Raw genomic sequence first — 27,139 nt, forward strand, 5'->3', positions numbered from 1 at the left:
GCACATTTGCAATCTCTGCCAGTGGCTAAGTCTCCTCCTCTACCCTCTACCTTTCTTGCCTCCCCTTCTCTATCCATTAACTGACTTGCCTGAGCCTCAACACTCCCTCAGCCCCCTTCCCCGTTCCCTCCCCAACCCACCCCTTCTGGCTGTGCTAGGCCGCCACCCATTTGTGTTTTTGGCCACCTAAAGTCTGGGTCACTGGCCTTTCATTTATAGAATAGTAGAATAGCAATACAAATACATGCATATAATTTAGACAACACTTACTCGAGCCATAGAACTGATGTAAATGATTGCACCCAGATTGATTTTAAAATGCACATAATTTATAGTATGCTATAATTTACACATGTCCTGCCCACTCTCCACCCAAGTATGCACCTACTTTCAAATTATGCACCGTCATATTTAGGTGCCATTTATGTGTGTATGTGAAGGAATTTTGGCCATTTACAGGGACAGTCCTAGGGTCTCTGGTGCCCCCCTGCAGACTATCAGTTGGTGCCGCCCCCCCCCCCCCCCCCATCTAGCACTCTTTCTCTCCTGTAGGTCTTCATCCCTGGCTACTCCCTTCTAAGCATGTGACACTGTAGCCAGTCGCTCTGGAGCTCCTATGCTGATAGTCTGCTCATTCCACTTAATGGAGGAACCCTGCAATCCACCCAAATCCTGCCATGCCCATGCAGCACCCTCTGCCTTTTAAGTTCTGAGAATCCCAGGTCTACGAAAGCACCTTTCTCCTTCCCTTCAGTGCCTCCTATTTCAGTAGAGACCCCCCCCTCCCCCAATCCAGGTCACAAATACTCCTCTCACATACACACACACACACACACACACAAACACACACACACACGTGCAAGCTCTGCAAAAGACTGCAATACAACTTACTTATGTCTGAGTCCTGATTCAAATGCAACTGCCAGAACTGACTGAGACCCCCCACAGCTCTGCGGCAGAGCGTGCCGGCCTGAGGACTCAGAGAGATGCGAGAGACGCTTCAGCTTCAAGCAGGGCCGCAACCGGAAGACACGCACTGGCGCGCGCGCACGAAGGTGCCGCAGGGGGAGGAGGCGTCGTCATGACGTCGAGAGTGGAAGGCTGGAAGGAGACAAGAGAGAAGCAAGAGCAGCGCCGCGTTGCGGGAAGCAAGCCAGGAACCGGGAAGGCGCATGGGCAGGCAGGTTTGCACCTGACCCGTCGTCGAACAGCTGAGTGGGCCGTGGGAGGGAGGCGCCCTTGAAGGCAGGCGCCCCCCTGCGGTGTTTACCCCGCTTACTGGGTTGGACCGGCCCTGGCCATTTATGCATTTTCTTGGCACCTAAATGTTGGCGCCTTCTTTATAGACTTACCTCTATCGGGTATAAATTGTAACTCGTAAATATTGCCCTTTCCACATTTGGAGGTATGATTTTCTCACTTTGGGTTTCTGCTCAGTTACACCCAGGGGCGTAGCCAGACTTTGGCGGGAGGGGGGTCCAGAGCCCTACTACTACTACTACTACTACTATTTAGCATTTCTATAGCGCTACAAGGCATACGCAGCGCTGCACAAACATAGAAGAAAGACAGTCCCCGCTCAAAGAGCATACAATCTAATAGACAAGAAATAAATAAAGTAAGCAAATCAAATCAATTAATGTGAACGGGAAGGAAGAGAGGAGGGTAGGTGGAGGCGAGTGGTTACAAGTGGTTACGAGTCAAAAGCAATGTTAAAGAGGTGGGCTTTCAGTCTAGATTTAAAGGTGGCCAAGGATGGGGCAAGACGTAGGGGCTCAGGAAGTTTATTCCAGGCGTAGGGTGCAGCGAGACAGAAGGCGCAAAGTCTACTACTATTGGAGATTCTACATGGAATGTTGCTACTATTGAGATTCTGAGATTCTACATGGAATGTTGCTACTACTACTACTACTATTTAGCATTTCTATAGCGCTACAAGGCGTACGCAGCGCTGACCAAACATAGAAGAAAGACAGTCCCCGCTCAAAGAGCATACAATCTAATAGACAAGAAATAAATAAAGTAAGCAAATCAAATCAATTAATGTGAACGGGAAGGAAGAGAGGAGGGTAGGTGGAGGCGAGTGGTTACAAGTGGTTACGAGTCAAAAGCAAGGTTAAAGAGGTGGGCTTTCAGTCTAGATTTAAAGGTGGCCAAGGATGGGGCAAGACGTAGGGGCTCAGGAAGTTTATTCCAGGCGTAGGGTGCAGCGAGACAGAAGGCGCGAAGTCTGGAGTTGGCAGTAGTGGAGAAGGGAACAGATAAGAAGGATTTATCCATGGAGCGGAGTGCACGGGAAGGGGTGTAGGGAAGGACGAGTGTGGAGAGATACTGGGGAGCAGCAGAGTGAGTACATTTATAGGTTAGTAGAAGAAGTTTGAACAGGATGCGAAAACGGATAGGGAGCCAGTGAAGGGTCTTGAGGAGAGGGGCACATTTTAGCCCCCCCCCCCCCCCCCGCTACCGCCGCCCCCCCCCCCCCCCCCGCTACCGCCACTAACCCGCCGCCGCCACCACCACCACCACCAACAACAACTTTGACCCCCCCCCCCTGCTGACAACCCTCCCCTGCCTCCGCCGTCAGTGTTGCTGGCTGATCTGCAAGGCTTTGTTCTGTTTCTGTGAGTCTGACGTCCTGCACGTACAACGTGCAGGACATCAGAAACAGAACAAAGCCTTGCGCGGGAAGAAGAGGACCTCGGCTGGCGGGGGTTGGGGTTCCCCGCCAGCAAAGGTATTCCACGGCGATGGTGGGGGAGGGTTGGCGGAGGGAGGGGGGTTGAGAGGGTCATCGGCAGGTGGGTCCAGGGCCAAATCTACGGGGGGCCCAGGCCCCCGTGGCCCCACATAGCTACGTCACTGGTTACACCTTTCTCTGAATTTGTGATCTGAATATGAATTTCCCTCTAATGATATAGGGGTCCTTTTACTAAGGCACATTGGTGCCTATGTGCGTCCAACGCATGTCAATTTGGAACTACCGCCTGGCTACCACGTGCCCTGGGTGGTAATTCTGTTTTTTACGCGTGTCCGATACGTGCAGCAGAAAATATGTTTTATTTTCTACAATGTGACGCTAACTGGGCAATAATCGGCAGTGTACGTGCGCTGACAATTACTACCCGGTTAACGTGTGAGACCTTACCGCTAAGTGGTGGTAAGGTCTCAGGTCCAAAATGGACGCGCGCCAATTTTAATTTGGCCGCACGTCCATTTTCGGCCAAGAAAAAAGGCCTTTTTTGCAGGCGCGCTGAAAAATGGACCTGCACGCGTCCAATACACGCGCCTACAACAGTGCAAGCCATTTTTCGGTGCACCTTAGTAAAAGGACCCCATAGTTTATATGTGTAAACCAAGGAAATATTTTATTTTTCTCACAGCATACAGTGGAAGAGTTCATCTGGCATTCTACTCCCTAGGGGCTAGAATAACCACTGGGTCTGTCTGGACAGTTATCGAAATTGTGCGCAGGGTAAAAGCTGCTTTCAGTGCCCCCCTTGTAGGTAGGAAACGTTTGACTAGGCGGGAAGGGAGAGGGTCATGTGAGGCTGTAGTAGGCTTCATGGACTGAACAAGCTTACTAAGTTCTGGTTGAGAAAGGGGACTGAAAAATGCTAATACGTCAATGGGGGTAGAGGAAACAGATGTGTCTTGAACCCAAAACGTAGGTGGTAGCAGAGATGGAAGAGCTGACACCGATGGTAGTGAGAGAGAAAAAGGAGCACAAGGTCATAAGACTTTATTTTCAAAAAGCCTTGTGGGAGAGTTCTTGGGTGGCAGTGAGGGTGATAAGTGATCAAAGGATTTGATAGAAAGGTATGGAAAACAGGTGTGAGGATGTTATAATGCCGTTGTATCGCTCCATGGTGCGACCGCACCTTGAGTATTGTGTTCAATTCTGGTCGCCGCACCTCAAGAAAGATATAGTGGAATTGGAAAAGGTGCAGCGAAGGGCGACTAAAATGATAGCGGGGATGGGACGACTTCCCTATGAAGAAAGATTAAGGAGGCTAGGGCTATTCAGCTTGGAGAAGAGACGGCTGAGGGGAGACATGATAGAGGTATATAAAATAATGAGTGGAGTGGAACAGGTGGATGTGAAGCGTCCGTTCACGCTTTCCAAAAATACTAGGACTAGGGGGCGTGCGATGAAACTACAGTGTAGTAAATTTAAAACAAATCGGAGAAAAGTTTTCTTCACCCAACGTGTAATTAAACTCTGGAATTCGTTGCCGGAGAAAGTGGTGAAGGCGGTTAGCTTAGCAGAGTTTAAAAAGGGGTTGGACGGTTTCCTAAAGGACAAGTCCATAAACCGCTACTAAACGGACTTGGAAAAATCCAAAATTCCAGGAATAACATGTATAGAATGTTTGTACGTTTGGGAAGCTTGCCAGGTGCCCTTGGCCTGGATTGGCCGCTGTCGTGGACAGGATGCTGGGCTCGATGGACCCTTGGTCTTTTCCCAGTATGGCATTACTTATGCACTTATGTACTTATGCTTATGTAGGGGCTCTAGAAATTTAAACAGAGTAGTATTCCTTTTTCCAGAGTAATAGTGAAGTTTTATAGGAACACATTTTTCATCTATAGGCAGTTAGGTAGGAGCTAGTAGGGTTTCGCCACCATTTGTGTTCTGAATGATGGAGCTGTTGTTTCAGTTGTCACAGATCTGAAGTATACCATGGCGCTTGAGGCTTTTGTGAAGTCTTAGAGATACAAGGGGCAAAGGGGGCCAAAGTTTCAAAAGCAAAATACAGTTTAGAATTCCAGAGTTTAATTGCACGTTGAGTGAAGAAATATTTTCTCCGATTTGTTTTAAATTTACTACTTAGTAGCTTCATTTTGTGCCCCCTAGTCCTAGTATTTTTGGAAAGAGTGAATATGCGATTCACGACTCCCCATTCCACTCCACTCAGTATTTTATAGACCTCTATCTTATCTCCCCTCAGCCATCTCTTCTCCAAGCTGAACAGCAATAGCCACTTTAGCCTTTCCTCATAGGGAAGTCGTCCCATCCCCTTTATCATTTTCGTCGCCCTTCTCTGTACCTTTTCTAATTCCGCTATATACCGCCAGCATTCTGTACTTACTTCAGCCTCAGGCGGGCTTGGGACCCCCTGTTTTACTCTGTGGTGTGGGTGCCCACGGTAATTGGTCTATTTGCACACCACTAACGCCAGTCCTGCCTCCAAAAGTATTCAGTTTTACAACCCATTAAACTCCTGTCCTTAATCTAGTAAACAGTTGCACTTGGGATATGTTCAGGAGCCTAACACTGCCTCAATAAGTAATCCTCATTCTCTGTAATGTATTATGTCAGGTGCACCACAGTTAGACAGTGCAGCTTGACTGTGGAACAGTGACATGAGATACCAGGACCAGGTATTGGACCAGTTTTTCCACATGACACTAATGAAGTCTGAAAGCACTATAGATGGGATGTTTAAAAGAGTTTGAATGGCTCCATGGACTCTGAAAGGCGTTCTGGTTTGGCGCTGAGGGTGGTGGGTATAAAGTGACCATGAATGAAAAGCCCACAAAAAGGAAAGTTTGTTTACTGTTTGGAAAAATACTAGGACTAGGGGGCATACGATGAAGCTACAAAGTAGTAAATTTAATACAAATTGGAGAAAATATTTCTTCATTCAATGTGTAATTAAACTCTGGAATTTGTTGCCAGAGATTGTGGTCAAGGTGGTTAGCTTAGTGGGGATTTAAAAAGGTCTGGACGGCTTCCTAAAGGAAAAGTCCATAGACCTGGGGAAAATCCACTGCTTATTTCTGGGATAAGCAGCATAAAATGCATTGAACTTTTTCAGGATCTTGCCAGGTATTTGTGACCTGGATCGGCCACGGTTCAGAAACAGAATGCAGGGCTTGATGGACCTTCGGTCTGTCGCAGTGTGGCAATACTTCTGTACTTATGAAAAAAAAAAAAGAACCTTCTTCAGCTTTCTTACCTTTCTGCTGGATGCTCTGTTTGCACCATTAATATTTTGTGCCTTCTGCAGAACTGAATTTTTTCATATACGGTGATCACAAGACATCTCACGCTGACTTCATCAGACTGGGGCGGTTGGGGAGAGCAAGTTTCAGAAATCTAGGGCAGAGCTCCCCTGACACTGGAAAGCAGCAACACAGAGTAGGATACAAAGGAGCTGCTGTATCTGCAGTACAGCGCTTCTCTTTTCCGTCCCTGTATTAATCAGTTTGACCCATCTGCAGTGCAGCTCTGCGCTTCTGCCCACAGCCCCTCCCTCATTTCTCCCCTGTGCTTCCAGCTTCTCTTCCAGAGTTCTCAGAGGCTTCTCTGAATTGCTTTATTGGACGTAGCGATCCTTGGGAAGGGAAATGATGGATAACAGCTTTTTAATCAAGCTAGAGTTTGCTTTGTGTGTGCACTTATTTTTCTTTTACTTTTGTTTTGTAAACCACTGAGACATTACTTTACTGGTGATACATCAAGAATAATAACTCATAAACTACACAGACATTTCTCTAGCAGTGCAACATAAAACACCCAGGTTCTTGTCTTCTGGAGTCCAGTGTCTCAGGGGCAGATGGTCAAAAGCAAACACGTTTGCTCTCGCCTAATGATCAGAGCTAGCGAGCGCGTGTAACAACACTCTTGCCGGCTCTGGCCATTAATTCCATGCAGATGTGTGCAAACGAGGGTCTCCCACATTCCTCCCTTATGATCAGCGGGCAGTGTGCCAAACAAGGGTGCTGCTCCCACTGCAAATCCTATGCTAGCTCAGAGCTGGCAAGGGAGGAATGGGGGAGACCAGCAGAAGAGGTTTGACAGGTCTGGGATTTTCTCTTGGACATAAGAACATAAGAGTAGCCATACTGGGTCAGACCAATGGTCCATCTAGTCTAGTATCCTGTTTTCAAGAGTGACCAAGCCAGGTCACAAGTACCTGGCAGAAATCCAAATAGTGGCAACAATCTTGTTGGGCAGACTGGATGGACCATACAGGTCTTTATCTGCCATCATCATTTACTATGTATTCCATGCTACAAATCCCAGGGCAAGTAGTTGCTTCCTCATGTCTGTTTCAATAACAGACTATGGACTTTTCCTCCAGGAACTTGTCCAAAACTTTTTAAAACCCAGATATGCTAACCACTGTTACCACATCCTTCGGACACGAGTTCCAGAGCTTAACTATTCGAAGAGTGAAAAAACGTTTCCTCCTATTTGTTTTAAAAGTATGTCCATGTAACTTCCTCTAGCGTCGCCTACTCTTTGTACTTTTGGAATGAGTAAAAAATCGATTTACTTCTACTCGTTCTACACCACTGGGGATTTTGTAGACCTCAATCATATCTTCCATCACCACAATCCTCCCGCAGAAGTCCCCCCCCCCCCCCCCCCCCCATGATCAAAACTAATGGCACGCAAAAAATTGCATGATATTAGTTTTCATCATTGGGGCTTTAATTCCCTCTAATTTTTCTCTATTTTTTCAGCCCTGCTTGGAATAGCATGGGGAATTTGATCATCAGCCCCTCAGAGCTTCTCAGAAGGAAAGTTTCCTGGGACCTTTCCTCTCTATACAGTTTGATTCTAAGGGGACTTGGGTGTGTCTAACACATGGGCGTCCTCGACCCACAATGGAAAAAAAAGGGTGTCCCTGACGAGCACTTGGACGACTTTACCTGGCCCTGTTTTTCTTACGACCAAGCCACAAAAAGGTGTACGAACTGACCAGATGACCACTGGAGAGAATCGGGGATGACCTCCCCTTACTCCCCCAGTGGTCACTAACCCCCTCCCACTCTCAAAAAACATCTTTACAAATATGTTGTGCCAGCCTGTATGCCAGCTTCAAATGTCATACTCCGGTCCATCACAGCATTATGCAGGTCCCTGGAGCAGTTTTAGTGGGTGCAGTGCACTTCAGGCAGGCAGACCCAGGCCCATCCCCCCCTGCCTGTTCAACTTGTGGTGGTAAATGTGAGCACTCCAAAACCCACTGTACCCACATCTAGGTGTCCCCCTTCACCTGTAAGGGCTATGGTAGTGGTGTACAGTTGTGGGTAGTGGGTTTTTTTTTTGGGGGGGGGGGGGTTGGGGGGGCTCAGCACACCAGGTAAGGGAGCTATGCACCTGGGAGCAATTTCTGAAGTCCACTGCAGTGCCCCCTAGGGTGCCCAGTTGGTGTCCTGGCATGTCAGGGGGACCAGTGCACTACGAATGCTGGCTCCTCCCATGACCAAAGGGCTTGCATTTGGTTGTTTCTGAGATGGGCGTCCTTGGTTTCCATTATCGCCGAAAATCAGAAATGACCAAGTCTAGGGACGACCATCTCTAAGGACGACCCAAGTTTCAAGATGTGGGTGTCCCCGACCGTATTATCGAAACGAAAGATGGACATCCATCTTGTTTCGATAATACAGGTTTCCCCGCCCCTCCACGGGACGTTTTGCGAGGACATCCTCAGCAAAACTTGGGCGTCCCTTTCAATTATGCCCCTCCACTTATCTCTAACAACAGTTGAGAAGATTCTTGAACAAGATTTTCCGAATAATCTACTGTGTTGAAATATTCCTTTTTAGGAATTTACTCCCTCATTCTTTAACAAGGTGCTTAAATTTATGCCCTGTTGTAACCAAGTACCTCTAGGTGCAGCCAAGGATAGAACAATCTCCTCCAGCCACAGGCTCCCGGTACAGTCAAGAAATAAATGTCCACCAGCAACTTCAATCTTAAGGACTTTATTCCATGCAGGTTTCTAGTAGACCTGATACACAGTTCCAACAGCAGCATTCACCTTCAATCTTAAGCACATGTAAGCCACCTGAAAGTGTGTGGCAAATAGTCCCCTTTAAGCAGTAGGCTATCAGCACATACCAGGATTCAATATAGGCTCACAGTCAGCTCCAGTCTGGGCTCTTTATCCAGTGCACAATAAACAGTAGTTCAATTCCAAATAGAAGCAGTTCTTTCATTTCATCATCACAGTTAAATCACAAAGCAGCAGTTTCTACCTTCTACTCTCTTTACCTTCAGGAGAGTTCAATACTTTAGGGACTCCTCATACCCAAGGGATTTCACCCTGCATCAGCTTCACTGGTAAATTCAATACTTTAGGGACCTCCCTTACCCAAGGATTTTCAGCCTGCAAATGCTTTTGGAACTTCCTCACACCCAAGGGATTTCAGCCTGCTTCAGTACTTTAGGGACCTCTCTTACCCAAGGGTTTTCAGCCTGCAACTGCTTCTCTCCTCTCTGCTTCTCTCTTCTGGGACTCCTTCCCACTTGCCTAATCAATCCCTGGCTTCTGCTCTCACAACCAATCATTCTCCTTCCATTAGCTTCCCCCACACCCATACCAGCTGAGTTAAGCATTAGACTAACGATGAGCTCCTGCACACAGGGTTTCCTATCTCTCTTTCCCCCCTAGTGGCAGCCCATCTACACATCCTGCCAGCTTACACCCATGTCTTCCCCTATTGCAGCTAGGAGTCTAGTCCGGGTTCCTCATCTCACCCCCTGGCTCCTTGCCTGCAATGCCTTCTGGGACTTGTATTTCAAACTGACACTGCCTTAACCCAACTATCCTGGATGTGACTTTATCACAGTATTTAATAATGTTTGATCTGTTGCGAGTCGTACCAAATGCTCTTTGATGCAGTAAACCCGCCAAAACAATCTGGGCTATTTCTAACTTAAAGGAAAATTAGATTGACCCCTGAGGCAGGCGCTTGTGTGCGTCGAAACACGGCCCATGTCGGGTCCATTTTAACAAAGATTGTACCATTGTTCCTATTCTGGAGGCCCTTTTGTGCTTTGTTTGCTACTTTGGTTTATGTGCTTTTGGACCCTCTCTTTTTCGCTGTCTCTCAAAATGGTCTTGTAACAACCACTCTCTTTCATAGGTCTTCTGAAATTTATACTGATTGTAGCAAATGAATTCTCATTAACGTTTATGATGAACAGCAAACTCAAAAACTTTTGGAACTGTATATAAGAAAGGATGTCCAAATTTACCCCTTCTCCCCTTTTACAAAGCCTTGCTAGCAGCTGCTGGCGACTCATTCAAGTGAATGGGCTGCGTCAGCATTACCGCTCGTTTTTCTAAAATGGGGGGAGGGGAGGTAGTTTGTAGATGTTCTCTGCATAATGGTTTCGTTGTTTCCCAGTTATCCACTTAGCCAATTAATTACTCTGAGAAAGTCAGGGGTTCACTTAGGGTTATGTTTACTAAAGCACACTATAGATGCATTACCATTTTTAACATGCATTAATGGTTTATGTGCGTTAAATGCTACAGCGCCCATAGGAATATATAGATGCGTTAGCGTTTAAGGCATTTTAATGTTAAAGGTGCATTAAAAACACTAACGCACCTTAGTAAACATACCCCTTACTGTTTCACATACTGATTCTGAATTAGTCTGTTTTTTGATATTATTATATCTCGAGACACATGAAATTGTTAAATTATTTTCTTTTTGATTACAAGGACTCATTTCAGTTAAGCATGGGTGTCATAGTAAAATCATTTTTATATTTTTCTCAGTACAGTAGAATAGTAATATCTTCCCCCAAGGTAATTATTTTTTCGTTTCTGCTGTGCCCATCCATCACTCTCTCTTTCATCTTTCCTCTTCCCACTTTCAGCTGGTATACTTGGGCAGCACTAGGTAACTGTCAATGCCCTGAGGACTGTAGAAATGTAAACCCTCCGCACAGAAGCAGACTGACAGTGGTCAGGGCCCCCGGGCAGTAAAGGTCATTGGGCCACCTGGGCCACTGCCTGCCACTGCCTGCTGCCTCACCGCAGCACCGCTGCAGTGCCACCCCATTCCCGCACCACCCTCCCGGTCCTACCTTGAAGGGCCTGGTGGTCGAATGGCTTCTTCAGGGGCAGGAAAGAACCCCACTCTTTCCTGCCTGCTATTGCTGCTGTGTCCGGCGGTGGCAGCGCCACTGTGTTTTTCAAAATGGCTGCGAAGACTTACTGTGGTAGTCTCGCAGGTCTCGGCAGTCTCGTGATACTTCTACAGGAAGTCTCAGCAGTCATTTTTAAAACACGGTAGTGCCAGCACCACCATGCAGAGTAGCAGCAGCAGGCAGGAAGTGGGATTCTTTTCTGCCCCCACAGAGGCCACTAGACCACCAGGCCCTTCAAGGTAGGACCAGGAAGGGCTGCAATGAGCTGCGGCAACGGTGAGCAACCAGACAGAGCCTCTGGACCCCCTAGAGCTTCTGGGCACTCGGGCACTGCCCGATTACCCGAATGGTCAGTCCGCCCCTGCCTCAGCATCACTTTATGGATGGCAGCAGTTAGATTCCTTCTTTCCCCGGTCCTGAAAACAGTGCCCTTCCATTGTGCCCAGCCAAGGGGCACTTTTTAAAATGTTTGTTTTTAATGTATATGAGGGGTGTAGCTAGATGGGGTCCTAGCCCCCTCTACTTTTGACCCTCCCCCCCCCCCCCCCGCCGACCCTTCCCCGCCACTTTCAACCCGCTGCCGCCGTAAGGTACCTTTGCTGGCTGGGGTCTCCAACCCCGCCAGCTTTAGTCTTCCTCAGTGCCGGTCTCTGGTGTGTTCACTGATCTGTGCTGTGAGTCCTGATGTCCTGCACGTTCCTTTAAGTGAAACTGCTCAGGACTCATAGCTCAGATCAGCGAACGCGCCGAAGACCAGCGCTGAAGAAGACTAAGGCTGCCGGGGGTTGGGGACACCGGCCAGCAAAGGTACCTTGCGGCAGCGGCAGTGGGTTGAAAGTGGCGGGGGAGGGTCGGCGGCTGGGGGAGGTGGGCTAAAATGTGCCCCCTCCACCTTAGGCTCTGGGCCCTCCTCCCGCCGAGGTCTGGCTACACCCCTGCTGTATATGTATGAGAAATTGTAGATGTCACAGAAATACATAGTAGGATGATTATTTTACTAACTTCCTCTTATTTTTATCTCTCTCTCTCTCTCTCTCTTTTTGGATGACTGCGCTGTGTGATTGAGGAATCATTTCCTGTATTTTATGGAGTCCCTTCTTACTTTTGATTGTTCATTGCTCTGATTTGCTTTGTAAAAAGGCTGATTTTATGAAATCAAGATCATGAAAATTGTAATAATCGGATAGGCAGGCACATCACGGGACTGTGTCAAGTGTGAACTCCTTCTCAAAGTTAATCTTGCACTCAGAATCGACCTTTGGTTGGGTTCTGTGAAAAGGCCATATGAAGGAGCCATCTTCCTCTCTAGTTTATGCTGTTTTCTGTGGTTCTACACTAGCTCAGCCAGCTACCCATTCAGGTTTCATAGAGCATTTAGGTCAGTGCTTTCTTTGTTGTGTCCTTTATCATTTCTGACGTTGTTCTTTAGGTCAGATTCAGGATCCAGGAAGAAGAGAAGACACAGGTGAGAGCCTCTGATGGACTACAGTTCCCAGCGCTCGCTGCATCATATCTGGTTCTTCCCCCAAATTTACTGCTGTGTTTTGTTTTCTTGTTTTCCTTTCTGCATTCCAAAGTCCCTGGCTTGTCGTGTTTTTGTGGTGAATCCTTTAGATCTTTCTTCTCCTCTCCTCCTTTTTCATGGCATTGCCTTTTTGAAGGTCGGAGTACATGCCATTTTGTAAACGTGAAGAGGAGAAGATGTCATTCAGTCAGCCATTTACGTGGTAAAAAAATTGATCAATCAATGGCGCTCTTTTTCAAAACAGAAAAACGTTTTTCAAAATGGCAGATAGCCTTTTTATAGCAAAAGTGGCCAAATCGCTGTTTTCGAAACTCATTTTTAAGATGTTTTCCTATGTGCTTCATCTAAATCTCAAGAGGATGTGTTGAGGCATGTTTTGGGTGGAACTAGGGCGGGCTTACTATTTGGAAGATTTTCTGCGATAATGGAACATTGTAAAAACGTCCAGGTCAAAAGATAGGACATTTTTGACTAGACCTGTTTCAATAACAACTAAATGCCAAAAAGGTGGCCAAACTGACCAGATGACCACAGGAGGTATAAAGGCATTACCTCCCCCCTAATCCATTCCTTTTAGAGCAGCGGCAAGTCCCTGGAGTAACCTAGTGGTTGGTGCAGTGGATTGTAGAGAAGGAGACCCAGGCCCATATCCCACTCTAACTGGTACACTTGTGGTGTAAAGTGTGAGTGCCCCCCAAACCACAAAATACATACTGAATGCACATATAGGGACACCTACAGGCATAAGGGTTATTGCAGTGGTATACATTTGGGTACAGTACATTTTTTTTGCTATTCCTGGTGGGCTCACCATACAATGTAAGGGGGTTATGATGTGATGTGTACCTGGGACCTTTTATGAGAAGTCCACTGCAGTGCCTCCTAGGCTGCTCCGTTGGGATGTCTGTGTGGCCAGGTTTGTTTTTGTGTGTTTTTCCCTTGGACGGTTTTTGTTTGAAAATGGCCCTTAAAGAAATATGTAAAATAGAGCAAATTTTGAACCAAAAAGCTAGACATTTTTTTCTGGTTTGAATATGACCATGTTTGTCACTGGATTGTTTGACATTTGTTTTGCAAAACGTCCAAAATCAGATTTGGACGTCACAACAAAAATGCCCCTCAAGGTATCCTAATGAATTTAGCATTCATGAAATTGTCAGATTATAAGCAAAATCCTTTATTTATTTGTGCAATAACAGATCTCATTTTCCTGCCTCACTCCACCACAGTGCTCATCCATTCCTGACATTGGTGCCAACTAATGGCCAACATGCCAATGTCAGACTGTTTTTAGTGATGCCATGGCTCATGGCAGCTGGGAACAGAGTGGGAAAACCAAAGGCAGGGTCATGAGTTTAAATCAATGAGAGGCATTTCCCCCTTATACACCTGCCAGCCGGTGGTGGCCAGCTAAATTAGCCCCAGATATTTTCTCTAAGGAGCTGCAGTGGATAGGAGTGAGTGGACATCACTCCTGCCTATATGACCCCACTACACCACTAATGATTGAAAAGGTAGGCCTGGGAGGGCTATGGGTGCGGGAGGGAGGGGAGGTGGGGGGTCATGATGTGTCTTGGGGGGGTGGGAGGGAGGGAGGGAGAGAGGGGGTTGTGATGTGCTTTGTGGGAGTAGGGGGAAAGGAAGGAAATTGCCACACTGTCCTAAATTTGCCTAATTAGCTATGCATGTGCCAGCACTGAATATCGCCAGCACCCACATAACTGCCAGCTCCTCCCCAATGCCACCTCCTGTACTACCCCTGACCTGCCCATATATTTTGATGGCCAGTCAAAGCTGAAATTCACTGGCACTGACAGGTTAACAGCCATTGAATTTCGGCATCTCCTGCCTGCTGAAATCACTTTGAATATCATCCCTCTAGATCTCTGTGCAGTGACTGAAACTTTCTATGACCTTGCTGTTTGTTTGCAAACATATCCTGGAAACAGATTAATTTGCTTTGGCATCTTCAACGTCTCTTTGCATGTGGAGGGCTCCAAAACCAGTGAAGAACTGAGTGACCTATTTGCAATTGACTGGAAATAAAATGGACACCGCTAGTCACTAGGTGATAATCACTTCCGTTGATCCACACCTCAAAGGCCCATCTTCCTATACCAGTCTACTCAGGCTTTTCTGGTCTTCTCATCTGCTATTCATTCAACTCTTAGCACAAACGTAGAGGGTTTAGTCTTTAGTCTATATTAGTTTAGTTAGAGACTTTTGTAACCACCTTTCAAATAAACAAGGACACAGGAACAGACAACCAGAAAGAAGTTGCTACAAACATAAACATAATTATTAGCTCACAATCTGGCCCTTTCTGTCCAGTCCTTAAGAGAAAAGTCAGCTGAACAATGCCCTATAAGCCTAAGTAAAAAAAAAGAAAGTTTTGAGACCAGATTTGAATTTCACGAAAGAGGGTTCCGATGTCAGGGAAGATGGAAGAGAATTCCACAAAATGGGCCAGGCAAACAAAAGAGGGACTTTGATAGGCATTTTTAGAGCTGAAGGATTGATCAGGAGATGACCTTGCTGGGATGATAGCATAGCCAAGTACTCAGGAGCTCCCAAGTGAAGAATTCAAGTGAAGTACTCTGTAGGTTAGTATGAGAACCTTGAACTTAATTTTTATTTTATTATTTATTCCTTCATACTTGTATTCCACAATTATCCAAAAATGAGTTTCGGTTCAATATGGCTTAACAGTTGTTAAAGATTACATTGATTCAATTACATTTACAAGGTTGTATGATAACTGTGAATGCCTATGGAATAGTCATTGGGTTTCTTGAGAAGATATGTCTTAGTTCATTTCTTAACTGAAAAGATGCGTTACAGTTAGAAGTTGTGTTGTGTATTGTTGTTCCAGAATGATTAGTGCATATTTTACTCATAAAATTTCCTGAAGAGGTAGGTCTTTAGGTCTCTTCTGAACTGAGGTAATTTGTGATGCTTCTTATGACTGTGGGAATCAAGTTCCACCATTTTGAACCCAGATAGCTAAATCCCACTGTGTAGGTGGACTTGTATAGTACGTTTTTGCAGTTGGGCAGGTGACGTAGTAGGGAACATCTGGTTCCTGGGTTTGCATTTCTTGGTGATAGTTTGATCATGTCTAGCATGTAGTCCAGTAACATGCCAAACAGAATTTTGAAAAATAGTCTGGCCTTGATCGGGAGTCAATGTAATATTATGAGTAGTGGGGTTGCTCTATTTTAATCTAGCCCTTTAAAAGAGGTAGTAACCAGGGCTGATTAGTTAGCAAAGGAGTCAAATAGCCATCTCTCTGAGAATTGTAGTGGAGGCTAACTACAGTAGTCTGTGTTGTAATCATTTTAGAGAAAGGAGTTTGAAACCATTATACAGGGTATTGCAATAAGCAATACAATTTAGAATGAGGGCATGAGTTAATTCTGGTTTCAGGAGCAATCTAATGGAATGAATTTGTCAGAAAGCAAAAAAAAAAAAAAAGACTTCATGACAGATTATGTTCATCAAATATAAGTAGGAAATCTAAGCAAACACATCAATCCCTATTTTACACAGATAAGTGTGCCTTTCAGACTGGAGAGCAGCAGGCGTCTGCTTAGAGATCCATGCGACACTCCAGTTTCCACCCCCACCCCGGGTCAGAACCTGTGAACTTAATCACTGCTCTTTCATTCCTACCTACCCTAACATATCCATCTGCATATCTTTTATCTTGCATATACTTCCAGTCTGCAGTTCTCTTTATCAGTTCTGTGTGTGACCCCATGTCAAACACCTTCGGGAAACCAAACAATGCCTCCATCTGTCATATTCTGGAGTGGTTTGCCACGGTCTGTCTATTACAGACCCATCGGGGATGATGCTCAGAACCTAACGCTGGCATTAGAGCCGATTAGTACTGGACTACTGCTTGCATTAATCTGGGCAGAATGCTCAGAGGGCTTTAGCACAGGAAACAGCTTGTGCTTCAGAGATGGTCGCAAATTGTATTTAAACGTAGTCAAATGGACCTTAATGAGGTCATTTGCTATGCCCTCGCAATGCTCAGAAAACAGTGCACAAAACGGTCCTCATACTGCTGGAAAAATAATGCCAACTAAGAACTGGCACTGGGGGGTTGACGAGAGGATTTCTTGTGATTTTCTCTTTAAAATGTACTGTTTTTCCTTTGTTTTTGGAAGTGGAAGGAAGCCCTAAGCCCTCTACATGCCAGTACTGAAATCAAATTCAGCGCAAGTCCAAGCAAACCCAAAACTGAAAGCATACATTGGTGCCTGTTTTCTGTGCTTCCTTGTAAGCCTTTCAAGGAGGAAAAACAATTTGAAAAGCTTATATTTAAAGCAGTGGCATAGCTATTTGAAACCACAGGGGCCTGGCCTCCCCCCAAATTTGCTCTGGGCCCCTGGTTTGGCTGGTGGGGGTCCCCAACCCACCCCAGTTGAAGCCTTCGTCCAGCGCTGGTCTCCGGCACCGCTGCATTGCCTACCCTGCTAGCTCTTCCCCTCATGTCTGGCACACTCTTTTTAGTGAAACTGAAAAGGAGTGTGCCGGATGTGAGGGGAAGAGAGAGCAGGGCAGGCAATGCGGCAGCAGCGCCGGAGACCAGCGCTGGACAAAGGCTTCGGCTGGCGGGGGTTGGGGACACCCACCAGCCAAGATGTACAGCGACAGCAGTGGGTGGGAGCGGAAGGGCAGCGAGGTGACGGAGGGGGGGCAATGGTGGGGAGGTGGACCAAATGTTCCCCCCACCTTGGGTCCTGGCCCCTCCCATCTCAAGGTCTGGCTATGCCCCTGATTTAGAGGTGCAGAAGAATACGCCAATGTGTGCTTCACGTCAGGATTTGTCTGGCTCAGGCACACAAGAGCTGCGCGTACCGTGAAACTCTTGTGCACATACGTCAGGCATGTGCCCCCTTACTTTTGGTCTCAAAGCACACATATAATTTGAATGCCATTAGCTTTGATCATTGGAGGCTATTTTTCTGCGCTGTTCTTGTGATATGGGGCAGGTGCTGTTGGCTTTAGTGTCGGAGCTTTGGGCATCAGGGCCACTCCATGTTCAGTACTAACCTCACTTTTAACCAGGGCTTTTTTTGAGGGGGTACTTGGGGGTACTGAGTACCGGCACCTTATCCATTGTCTGCTAAAATTGATCCATGATCCCCAAGTTCTAAATGAAAGAGCTTAGGCTCTACACACCAATTGTACCTTGTCATAGATTCTGTGACTGGTTTCAGGGGGCCTGGCTATTGTGGGGTGGGTCCCTCAGTGATCACCCCACCCCTGAAGGGTGGCCTGGCATTTGAGTACCAGCACCTTTTTCGCTAGAAAAAAATGCACTGCTTTTAACCCACTTACCAGAATTTCAGAACAGCTTACAAATAAACACATCTAATTAATGAAATATCCATAAGAAATAGACTCACTGCTTTCAAAAGTTGTCACTAGTATTGTGTCAGCTGTTATCTGTCTTCTATCCTTAAGATACCAGTGACAGCCTTCTTCACCTTAAATCCTCACCCTGAAAGAACAGATGAGCAGAGACTCAGGTGACCTGGAAATGGCTTGCATAGACCCCGTTAATATAGAAGCTGAGTACATCACTGCAGCTGCTTCTGTGTTTTTAGGTTTCTACTGTTTTTCAGGTCCAGGAGCCCAAAGAACAAAAGGAAAGACAAAAACAAAGAAAGAAAGAGGTAAGATAGCAGATGGAGACGCAAACACAACCTGTAAGTGTAGTAGATTATTAATGTAAGATATAGTCAGGAAAGGGAAAGGGGATGGGACTTGATATACCACCTTTCTGTAGTTACAACCAAAACAGTTTACTTATTATATATAAACACTAAATAAAATTACTTAGGATAAATCAAACCAACCATCTATGCATAAAGCAACCAATATAACAATGTTAGAAAATTTAAAGTTTTAAATTTTTAAATTGTGCTCAGTCCATATCCATTACACCCAGGGGCATAGCCAGACTTCGGCGGGAGAGGGGTCCAGAGCCCGAGGTGAGGGGGCACATTTTAGCCCCCCATGGCGCCGCCGCCGACCCTCCCCCGCCACCACCACCTTTGACCCCCCCTACCGACGACCCTCTCGACCCCCTCCCGCCACCAACCCTCACCCGCTGTCGCCTACCTTTGCTGGCGGGGGACCCCAACCCCCGCCAGCCGAGGTCCTCTTCTTTCTTCGTTCTGCAGGACATCAGACTCACAGAAACAGAACGAAGCCTTGCAGATCAGCCAGCGAGGTCCTCTTCTTCCAGTGCAAGGCTTCATTCTGTTTCTGTGAGTCTGACGAGGACGTCAGACTCAGAAACAGAACGAAGGAAGAAGAGGACCTCGACTGGCGGGGGTTGGGGTCTCCCACCAGCAAAGGTAGCAGATGGCGACGGTGGGTTGGCGGCGGGAGGGGGGGTCGAGAGGGTCATCGGCAGGGGGGTCCAGGGCCAAATCTACAGGGGCCCAGGCCCTGTGGCCCCACATAGCTACGCCCCTGATATATACAGGGACTTATTTTGTGCCTGGTGTAATGGAGGGTTAAAGTGACTTGCCCACAGTCACAAGGAGCTGCAGTGGGAGGTAGGCATTCTCTGTGCAAAGCAGTTGAATGATGCATCCTCTTTCACCATCTTCACACAGTTAAACATTACAAAGCAGCTGATTTATGTATGCGTTGAACTTATAAGTTGGTCTTTCAGAGATGCTGTGCTGCTTTGGGATCAGGAATATAAAATGACACGGGGATGGGGATCCACGGTAACCACAGGGATGGAGACGGGGACAGAGCCCGCTGGGACAGGGCGGGGACAGATCCTGCGGGATCGGGGCAGGGATGGAGACAGAGCCCATGAGGACGGGGACATACTTTGTCCCTGTGTCACTTTCTACTTTGAAGCCTGTTAATGAACTGGACTGTTATTTATGTTTGATTGATGCGGACAACAATATATTTATATTTTGGAAAAACAAGCAAACATGCTGGCCACAGCTAGCAAACTTTGCATGGGGGATCCTGTACATCCTGCTACCAACACATCTTCTAAGAAGACATCTTCTATTGCAGAAGGGACTGTGGAAGACAGGGCAGCTAGACTAAATCCTGAGATTGTTGATGACTTCTTATTCATCCACAGATTAAAAAATCATAACAGTACTTCATAGGGCATATTTCTACCCTATAGGGCATACAGAATGGGTTGTATTTTGTACCCCTGGACATTTTAACAGGGTGGAATAGGATTCCTTGGGGTAGTAGAAGTCAGCTATTGTTGGGGTTGGAAGGGTAGAGGGTGGTGGTGGGAGGGTTTATTAAAGCTGCTCATTGTCATTATTGTTTTCTATTTGTAATTTATACACAACAGTTGCACAGCATATTGTTCCTTTTTATACTTTAATAAAGAGATTTAAATATAAAATCATAAATGTTCGAGGCTTCTGCAGATGAGAACAGAGCCCACGGGGAGTGGGGACGGGGACATAACCTGTGGGGACGGGGCGGGGACAGAGACAGAACCCATGGGGATGGGGACAAATTTTATCCCCATGTCATTCTCTAATCAGGAATAAACTAAGAGGCAGAAAGAGACTAAATGTTTGCTCTGTCTTCCCATATTCTTTTCCTCAATCCTTAGTATTCATTCAGTCCATTAACTTACACCCTCGTTGTTTTGAGATGGTCTCGCTTTTCTGACAGACGTAGAGGAGGTTACTGGGGGTGTATAACCATCAGGCTGATTGAGGAACCCAATCTAATTCAATAGAACCATAGAAGATGGCCAGCATCCATGAGTTCCTAGGTTGAACTTTCATTGCTAGTGATTGTAATACATACATTAACTCTATGCTCACATCCAGTGGCTTTCTGATAGAGATTGATAGCCGTGGAAATGTCTTTAGAACATGTGATGAGGTCTAAAGCTGGAGACCCTCAAATGTATTCACAGTTCTTGGGTGAAGGAGAATGAAGGGGCAGAGGAAAAGAAAAAGATGGAGGGAAATGAACTGGCTGACAAAAGAAAACTGAGTTTTCCTATGAACACAATTCCAAAAGAGGCCATGGTAAAGGACCCAGAAAGTTGAAGGTGTGGATCCTGAAAGCTTTAGTTCAAACAATGTAACATTGGATTGTGTTAATTTTTGTTAGATCACTATTAAAATGTAGGATCAGTCTCATGGCAAATTATGTTTCCTATACCATAGTCGGAGCTTGGACCAGATTAACTAGTAGGGATACCATTGGTATTATCTTTCTACTTAATGATACCAGTGATACTCCTACTAGTTAGTCTGCTCCAAGTAGTTCAGTACCTTGTTTCATTTTGTGGTTGAGATCCTTTACACTCACTCTTTAGCTCTCTTCTCCCCACCAACCGTTGCCTTCTAGCAGGTTTCACAGTGAGTCTCCAGCCCGAAGATCACACAGGCGTAGCAGCTGCAGTTCTCACAGTGCATCGCCCTCTTCTGATTACAGCGTCTCCAACAGGTAGGCTGAAATTTACTGAGAAACTCATTCAAGAGCTTTACCTCCATGTCCACAGATTCGGCAAGACCAAAGCAGAATTATTTCGAAAATAGAAACATGACGGCACATAAAGGCCACATTGCCCATCCAGTCTGCCCATCCTCTGTAACTCTTAACTCTTCCTTTTCCTAAGAGATCCCACTGCTTATCCCGTGCCTTTTTAAGTTCTGACACAGTCCTCGACTCCACAACCTCCACCGGGAGGCCATTCCACGCCTCCACCATCTTTTCTGTGAAAACATAGATTACTCCTAAGACTATTCCCTCTTAACTTCAACATATGCCCCCTCATTCCAGAGCTTTACTTCAGTTGAAAAAGGCTCACTTCCTGTACATTAATGCCCTTAAGATATTTAAACGTCTCTATCATATCTCCTCTCTCCCTCCTGTCTTCCAGCATATACACGTTGACGTTCATAAGCCTGTTCTTATATTGTTTGTGTTCAAGACTGCTTATTAATTTTGTAGCCGCCCTCTGGACCGACTCCATCCTGTTTATATCTTTCCTTAGGTGCGGTCTCCAGAACTGCACACAGTACTCTAAATGGGGCCTCACCAGACCCTTCTAGTGACAGTCACATGCAGTTTTGAAAGATATAATTGTGTAATTCTTGTAACACATTATAATAATGTGATTGCAATACATAGCTTGGCAGCCTGCTCTAGCAATAAAAGCAAAAGCCATAAAAGTATCTCCTTATGGTGAAATTATCAGTTACGAATGAATTGGAACAATGAGATTTCCTGGCTGGTAATATGTTTTCTTATGCTTGGCTGACCCTTCCTGAGGTTATAATAAGGAGTTTCATAGACTTTCAGCTGATCTAAAGGGTCATTTTGCAAACAGCACAAAGCAAGAGGTGTATGATCTATTCTGCACTAAAGTAAGAAGGTGCATTTTCCTTTTGCCCATTTTCATTTCCTTTTAGCGTTGCACTATTTCATTTAGCACAAACAGGCTAAAGATCGGCACTGAAAAAAGTTCTATTCTATAAGCCACACTTAAAGTTAAGCGTGGTTTATAGAATAGAACTTATGCCCAGGAATTGTGCCTAACTTTAGGTGCAGCCATTTACACCAGCTGTGGTTCAAATGTACGCACCTACATTAGGTGCATATCCCCGTTATTCCATAATAATACGTGTTAATTTTAGGAATGCCCCGTTATGCCCATGACCCTCCTATTTCCATGCCCCCTTTTTCAAATTGCACGTAAAGTTCAATTACATTTAATTAGTGCCAATAATTGCTTGTTAGCTTGTTGTTTAATTAAAATTGCACGCAACGTTTGATGACTTTTACAGAAGTAGGAGGTAAATAGTTGCACTGGCATACCACACATGCACGAAAAAGAAATTCAAATGATTGAAATATTTAAAAAAAAATGAAATGAAACAAAATTTATACAGAAAGTTTCCCCCTGCAAACCTGATTTGCTATGTGAAAATCGTTTGCACATTAGGTCTTATACAACTATTTTATGAATCCCTTTCACTTGCAGGCAAAGTCCCAAGCAGAGAGAGGCTGGTCAGAAGCCTTGCAATGATGAGTCAAGCCAGAGCCCATCCTCCTCGCACACTGGCCACAGCCGATCTGCCACACCACACCAGAATGGTCACAAGAGTAGCACTCATAATGGCCGGCAGAACAACCAGGGGCACAGCACCCCACTCGAGAAACAGCAGGACGTATGTATACTTTTCTTTTATCATGGTTCGCTTTTCCTCCCCCTCTTACCAGCACGACCCTGCCCACCTCATCCTTTACCACTTACCCTAGTCAGTCTTTCCCCATACAGTTGGCAAGGTACCCCAGTCTTGGCCCTGCATATCTTGGCCTCTGCAGTGTATCTTACAGTTCTTTTGCTTTCATCATTACTGGTCGAACAAGGAGCAGTAGTGGACACTGTTCTCTGGGAAGGCAGCATCAGATACTCCAGAGACTGTGCTCTCCTGTGGGCTTTTGATTAGTACACCTTGTCCCTCTCTTAGGGTAGCATATACTGTAGTTGAGTTTATGATATTTCATATACCACATCTCGGCAATCCATTGAAGCAGTTGAAGCTTGCAACCAAACGTTTTGAGAATATCACATGATCCAGTCTATGAAGAATGTCAGTTTCCATGGGTCCGGTCAACAGTGGTTAAACTGTTGAATGTAGTTGTAGCAAGCTCCTTCCAACAGCAGAAGATACGACTATGAAAATTAAGCAAGGAAGAAGGATGCTGGTCATTATTTTGTGTCCAATTCAGTGAGGCTGGGAGTGGGAAGGATTTGAGGGAAGGTGCAAAAAGAACTGGTCCAGCTAAAAGGAAAATCACATCCCATAAGTGTAGATACCTCAGTCAATGAGAATGTAGATTGACTGCATTTCAGCATATGACAGTCATATTTGCAGTGCCATGCATGCAACCCATCCCCCTATACAGTGCACTGTGTGAACAACCATCAGGCATGTACTTTTACACATTACAATAATTAGATGTATCCCTCATCCCTAATGGCTGAGTTTCATGTTCCTTGGGAGCAGAGCATCTGGCTTCCCTTCTCCAGCTAACTGGGATAAAAAGACGACAGTCGCAATATTTGGAACATTGCTTGAGAAACTATTATCATTGATCTAAACAACACACAAAAAAGAATCAAAATTAATTCTAAAACCAAACAAATAAAGCATGAATGAAAACATTGCATTAGAAATAATCCTGCAGTAGCCTGATGTGAAAGGAAGTGACGCTACTTCCTTTGATTTGGAAAATGAACCAGCAGATTGCTTTCATATCTCAACTGTCTTAGGTCAAAGACGTGTATGCTTTCTGCTAATAGAAGTTTGAAGTGAGAAACCCATATCATTGATCTAAATAACACACAAAAAAGAATCAAAATTAATTCTAAAGCCAAACAAATAAAGCATGAATGAAAACATTGCATTAGAAATAATCCTGTAGTAACCTGATGTGAGAGGACGTTACGTTACTTCATTTGATATGGAAAATGAATCTGCAAATTTCTTTCATATCCCAACTGCCCCAGATCAAAGATGTGTACGCTTTCTGATAATTGAAGTTTCTGTCAACATTGCAGGGATGTTCCACTTCCTAAGAAGAACTTTTTCCTTGCCCACGTAATTATTTATAACTATGTTGGCTCCTTGTATTATCTGTTGCAGGAACCCACTAGACATGTCTTGGCTATGTAAAGGCTGGAGAACTGACAGATCAAATCCCTGGTTAATACTCATTCACAAAGCATATTATAGCACATTGCAAAGGGAGTTTATCCAAATCTTGAACGTTTTTGGAAGCTTGAGAATCAAGTGCACTCCAAATGGACAACCATGTACTGCAACCACAGTACCTCATTGCTGGACCTATGGCAGCCCTTTATTACAGATATATTTATAGAAATGCATGAATTCACCTTGCTTCCTGTATGAACTTTGGGCTATATCATCTCAGATGTATTGGTTATAACTGTCTGATACATTCAGAAACTGGAGAGAAAGGATTAGAAATCTCAGAACATGTTCTGCTTTAAACCACTGTTGCAAGAAGCCATAAGCAGCTCAGGAAAACTGCATCCTGAGCTTTGCATTTTGCTTCCGCCATCTAGCATCTAAGGACATTAAAAAGAGACTTTCAGTCAGAAAACTAAGCAGGTGTAAATGGATGCCACAGGGCAGGCACACATGCAGCCAATTGTCAAGGGCTGATTGCAACTCAGGAACTTTATCACCAGAGGCTGCAAATCCCACATATGGGAGTCCTTCGCTGGATCCTACATTGTCTCCTGGCCCACATCTCATTTAGGTAGTTGTTAGTTGAGAGGAAACTCTCTCTCTCTCTCTCTTCATTGCATAGTTTGACTTTCTTTCAGACAAGCCCTTGATGAAAATGGTTGCCATTAAAGTTTCTTTTGACTGAATGTGGGATCATAATGGTGACGAAAGGCTTAGCTTTCATATGAGAAACCAGTGGACATGCCATTCCCAGTGCTTCACGGACCAAAACACGGGCCGCCCCCAAATCCAATAATTCCTCCATTCTTTCCTCCCCTCCTTCCTTCCTTCCATCCCTCCTGTGCTCTGCTCTTGCCCTGTAGCATTACTGTATGCCTTCAAGATGACAGTTTTGTAATGATGAAAAGTGCTTTTATGCAGTGTTTCTCCAGGAAAACAGCAAATTTTCTTTCTTTAAATTCCATCTTGTATGTTTCCTTTAGCCTCTCATTTGAGATGTGGTAATATTTGTGCTCCCTTTCAGGGAGGAGGGGGTCTTATTTTTAATGTACATCATCTCCTCCTCATCTCTTTCATTTTCTTTTGCAGTGTGTAGAAATGCAAAGGCAGATGTTTTGATTTTTGTTTGGTCTAATTTCATTTTTTTGTGTGTCGGGGGGGAAGAGTGTTATGGGATTTACTTTTCTGTGTGACGTTCTAGAGTATTGCTTTTCGTGTGTCTGTGAACGGTGGCCCGTTCTGAAAATAACACGCTGTGCTAACCTTCTTTATCATTCTAGATGTAAACATTCTTTTGTTTTCATAGAAAATTTAAAAGGGAAGATAACCAGTTTTATTTTTTTTTTTTTCAGTGGGAATAAGAAAATATGAAAGGAAATGGGAGAAAGGAAGAAGGGAGAGAGAAAAAAAAAGAGGGGAAAACAGGTCTCCTGCCTAGAGTGAAGTAAAACTTCTAGTTGTCCATGGCCATTGTTGAAATTTGCACCAGAAGACTCCAAATCATAGGGGACAGTCAGCACCGTTCTTGGTTGTAGCAGTGGCGTACCAAGGGGGGGGCAGTGGGTGCGGTCCGCTCCGGGTGCATGCCGTTGGGGGGGGGTGCCGCACGTCTGTCGGCAACGCTCGTTCCCTGCTCCCTCTGCCCCGGAACAGGTTACTTCCTGTTCCGGGGCAGAGGGAGCAGGGAACAAGCGAAGCCGACAGGCGCGCGGCACCCCCCCAGCAGGTAAAATGCACCCGGGGGGGGGGGGTGTCCTTTCGCCGGGGGGAGGTGTCTGTCCTTTTGCCCGGGGGAGGGGTCATGCTGCACCTGGGGGGAGGCGGCGCATCGGCGATCCGCTCCGGTGTCAGCCACCCTAGGAACGCCACTGGGTTGTAGCCTTGCCATCTGTGGACCTTCAGCCTGGTTTTCCTTAGAGACGCTCCAGCTGATATTCAGCGCTATTTAACCTGCTAGGAATGGCTCCTGGTCAGCTAAATAGCGCTTACCTGGCTAAATGCTAATATTCAGCTTGAGAATATCTCCACTGAGTTATCTCCACTGAATATTAGCGACTAAGCGTACGCGCACGCGGCCATATTCTATAACTACAAGCATAAATTTCAGAACATCTATGAAACGCCCATTTCCCTGCCCATAACCATGCCCCTTTTTGCCTGTGTGCTTTAGAAGTTTGATGCACTTTGTTACAGAATATGCTTAGCGAGCTGTACGCGTAAATTCTAGTCAGCGCCAATTAGTGCTCGTAATTGCTTGTTAAGTGCCGTTATCAGAGCTCATTAGCTTGTTAAGCTCGTTAAGAGAAGTGTATAGTTATAGAATCCGCTTGGATTTCGGCACAGATCTCTAGACGCGCTATATAGAATTTGGGGGAGAGTGACTAACTGGCGATATTGCACAATATAACCGGATAGCCGTGAATATTCAGCACTTCGCTGGCTAAGTTTAGCAGCCAAATCGGGCCACCTAAATAGCAGTCCTGTCTTTGGCAGCTATAAACATAGGGGCCCTTTTACTAAGCAGCGGTAAGCCCAACACAGGTTTACCGCTCGGGCTATCCGGAACTACTGCCAACCCAACGCAGGCACCAGCAGTAGTTACACCTACGCACGGCATTTCCGGCGGTAATCGCTGCCCAATTATTGACGGGTTAGTGCGGGAGCCCTTACCACTACCTCAATGGGTGGCAGTAAATGTTCCCTCCTCCCCCCCCCCCCCCCCCACATGGCCATGCAGTAAGAGCAATCTTACTGCATGGCCATGTCTTATTTCAGCCTTTTTACCCATTGCCATTAAAAGGGCCTTAATGCACAGCAATAATGGACCCCGCTGCTAGCTCAGGGCCCTTTTAGTAAAATAGCCCCTTAACCGGCCAGCACTGGCCAAACAAATTGAATAGTCAATGCCAGTCACTGGAAACGGCCCGGCATTAAATATCCGGGTTCAGC

At 45.6% G+C, this 27,139-nt stretch overlaps 1 protein-coding gene across 1 annotated transcript in view; it reads left to right on the forward strand.

Annotated features, from left to right (window-relative positions):
* Positions 1 to 27,139, forward strand: part of SRRM3 (serine/arginine repetitive matrix 3) — a 190,767-nt gene that overhangs the window by 118,296 nt on the left and 45,332 nt on the right. The window contains exons 6-9 of the mRNA XM_030186017.1: positions 12,333 to 12,368; positions 18,068 to 18,118; positions 20,817 to 20,912; positions 22,453 to 22,639. Coding sequence (XP_030041877.1) covers positions 12,333 to 12,368; positions 18,068 to 18,118; positions 20,817 to 20,912; positions 22,453 to 22,639 — 370 coding nt within the window. The remainder of the gene's footprint in view (positions 1 to 12,332; positions 12,369 to 18,067; positions 18,119 to 20,816; positions 20,913 to 22,452; positions 22,640 to 27,139) is intronic.

Source organism: Microcaecilia unicolor, chromosome 13, assembly GCF_901765095.1.
Source record: "Microcaecilia unicolor chromosome 13, aMicUni1.1, whole genome shotgun sequence".
NCBI lineage: Eukaryota > Metazoa > Chordata > Amphibia > Gymnophiona > Siphonopidae > Microcaecilia > Microcaecilia unicolor.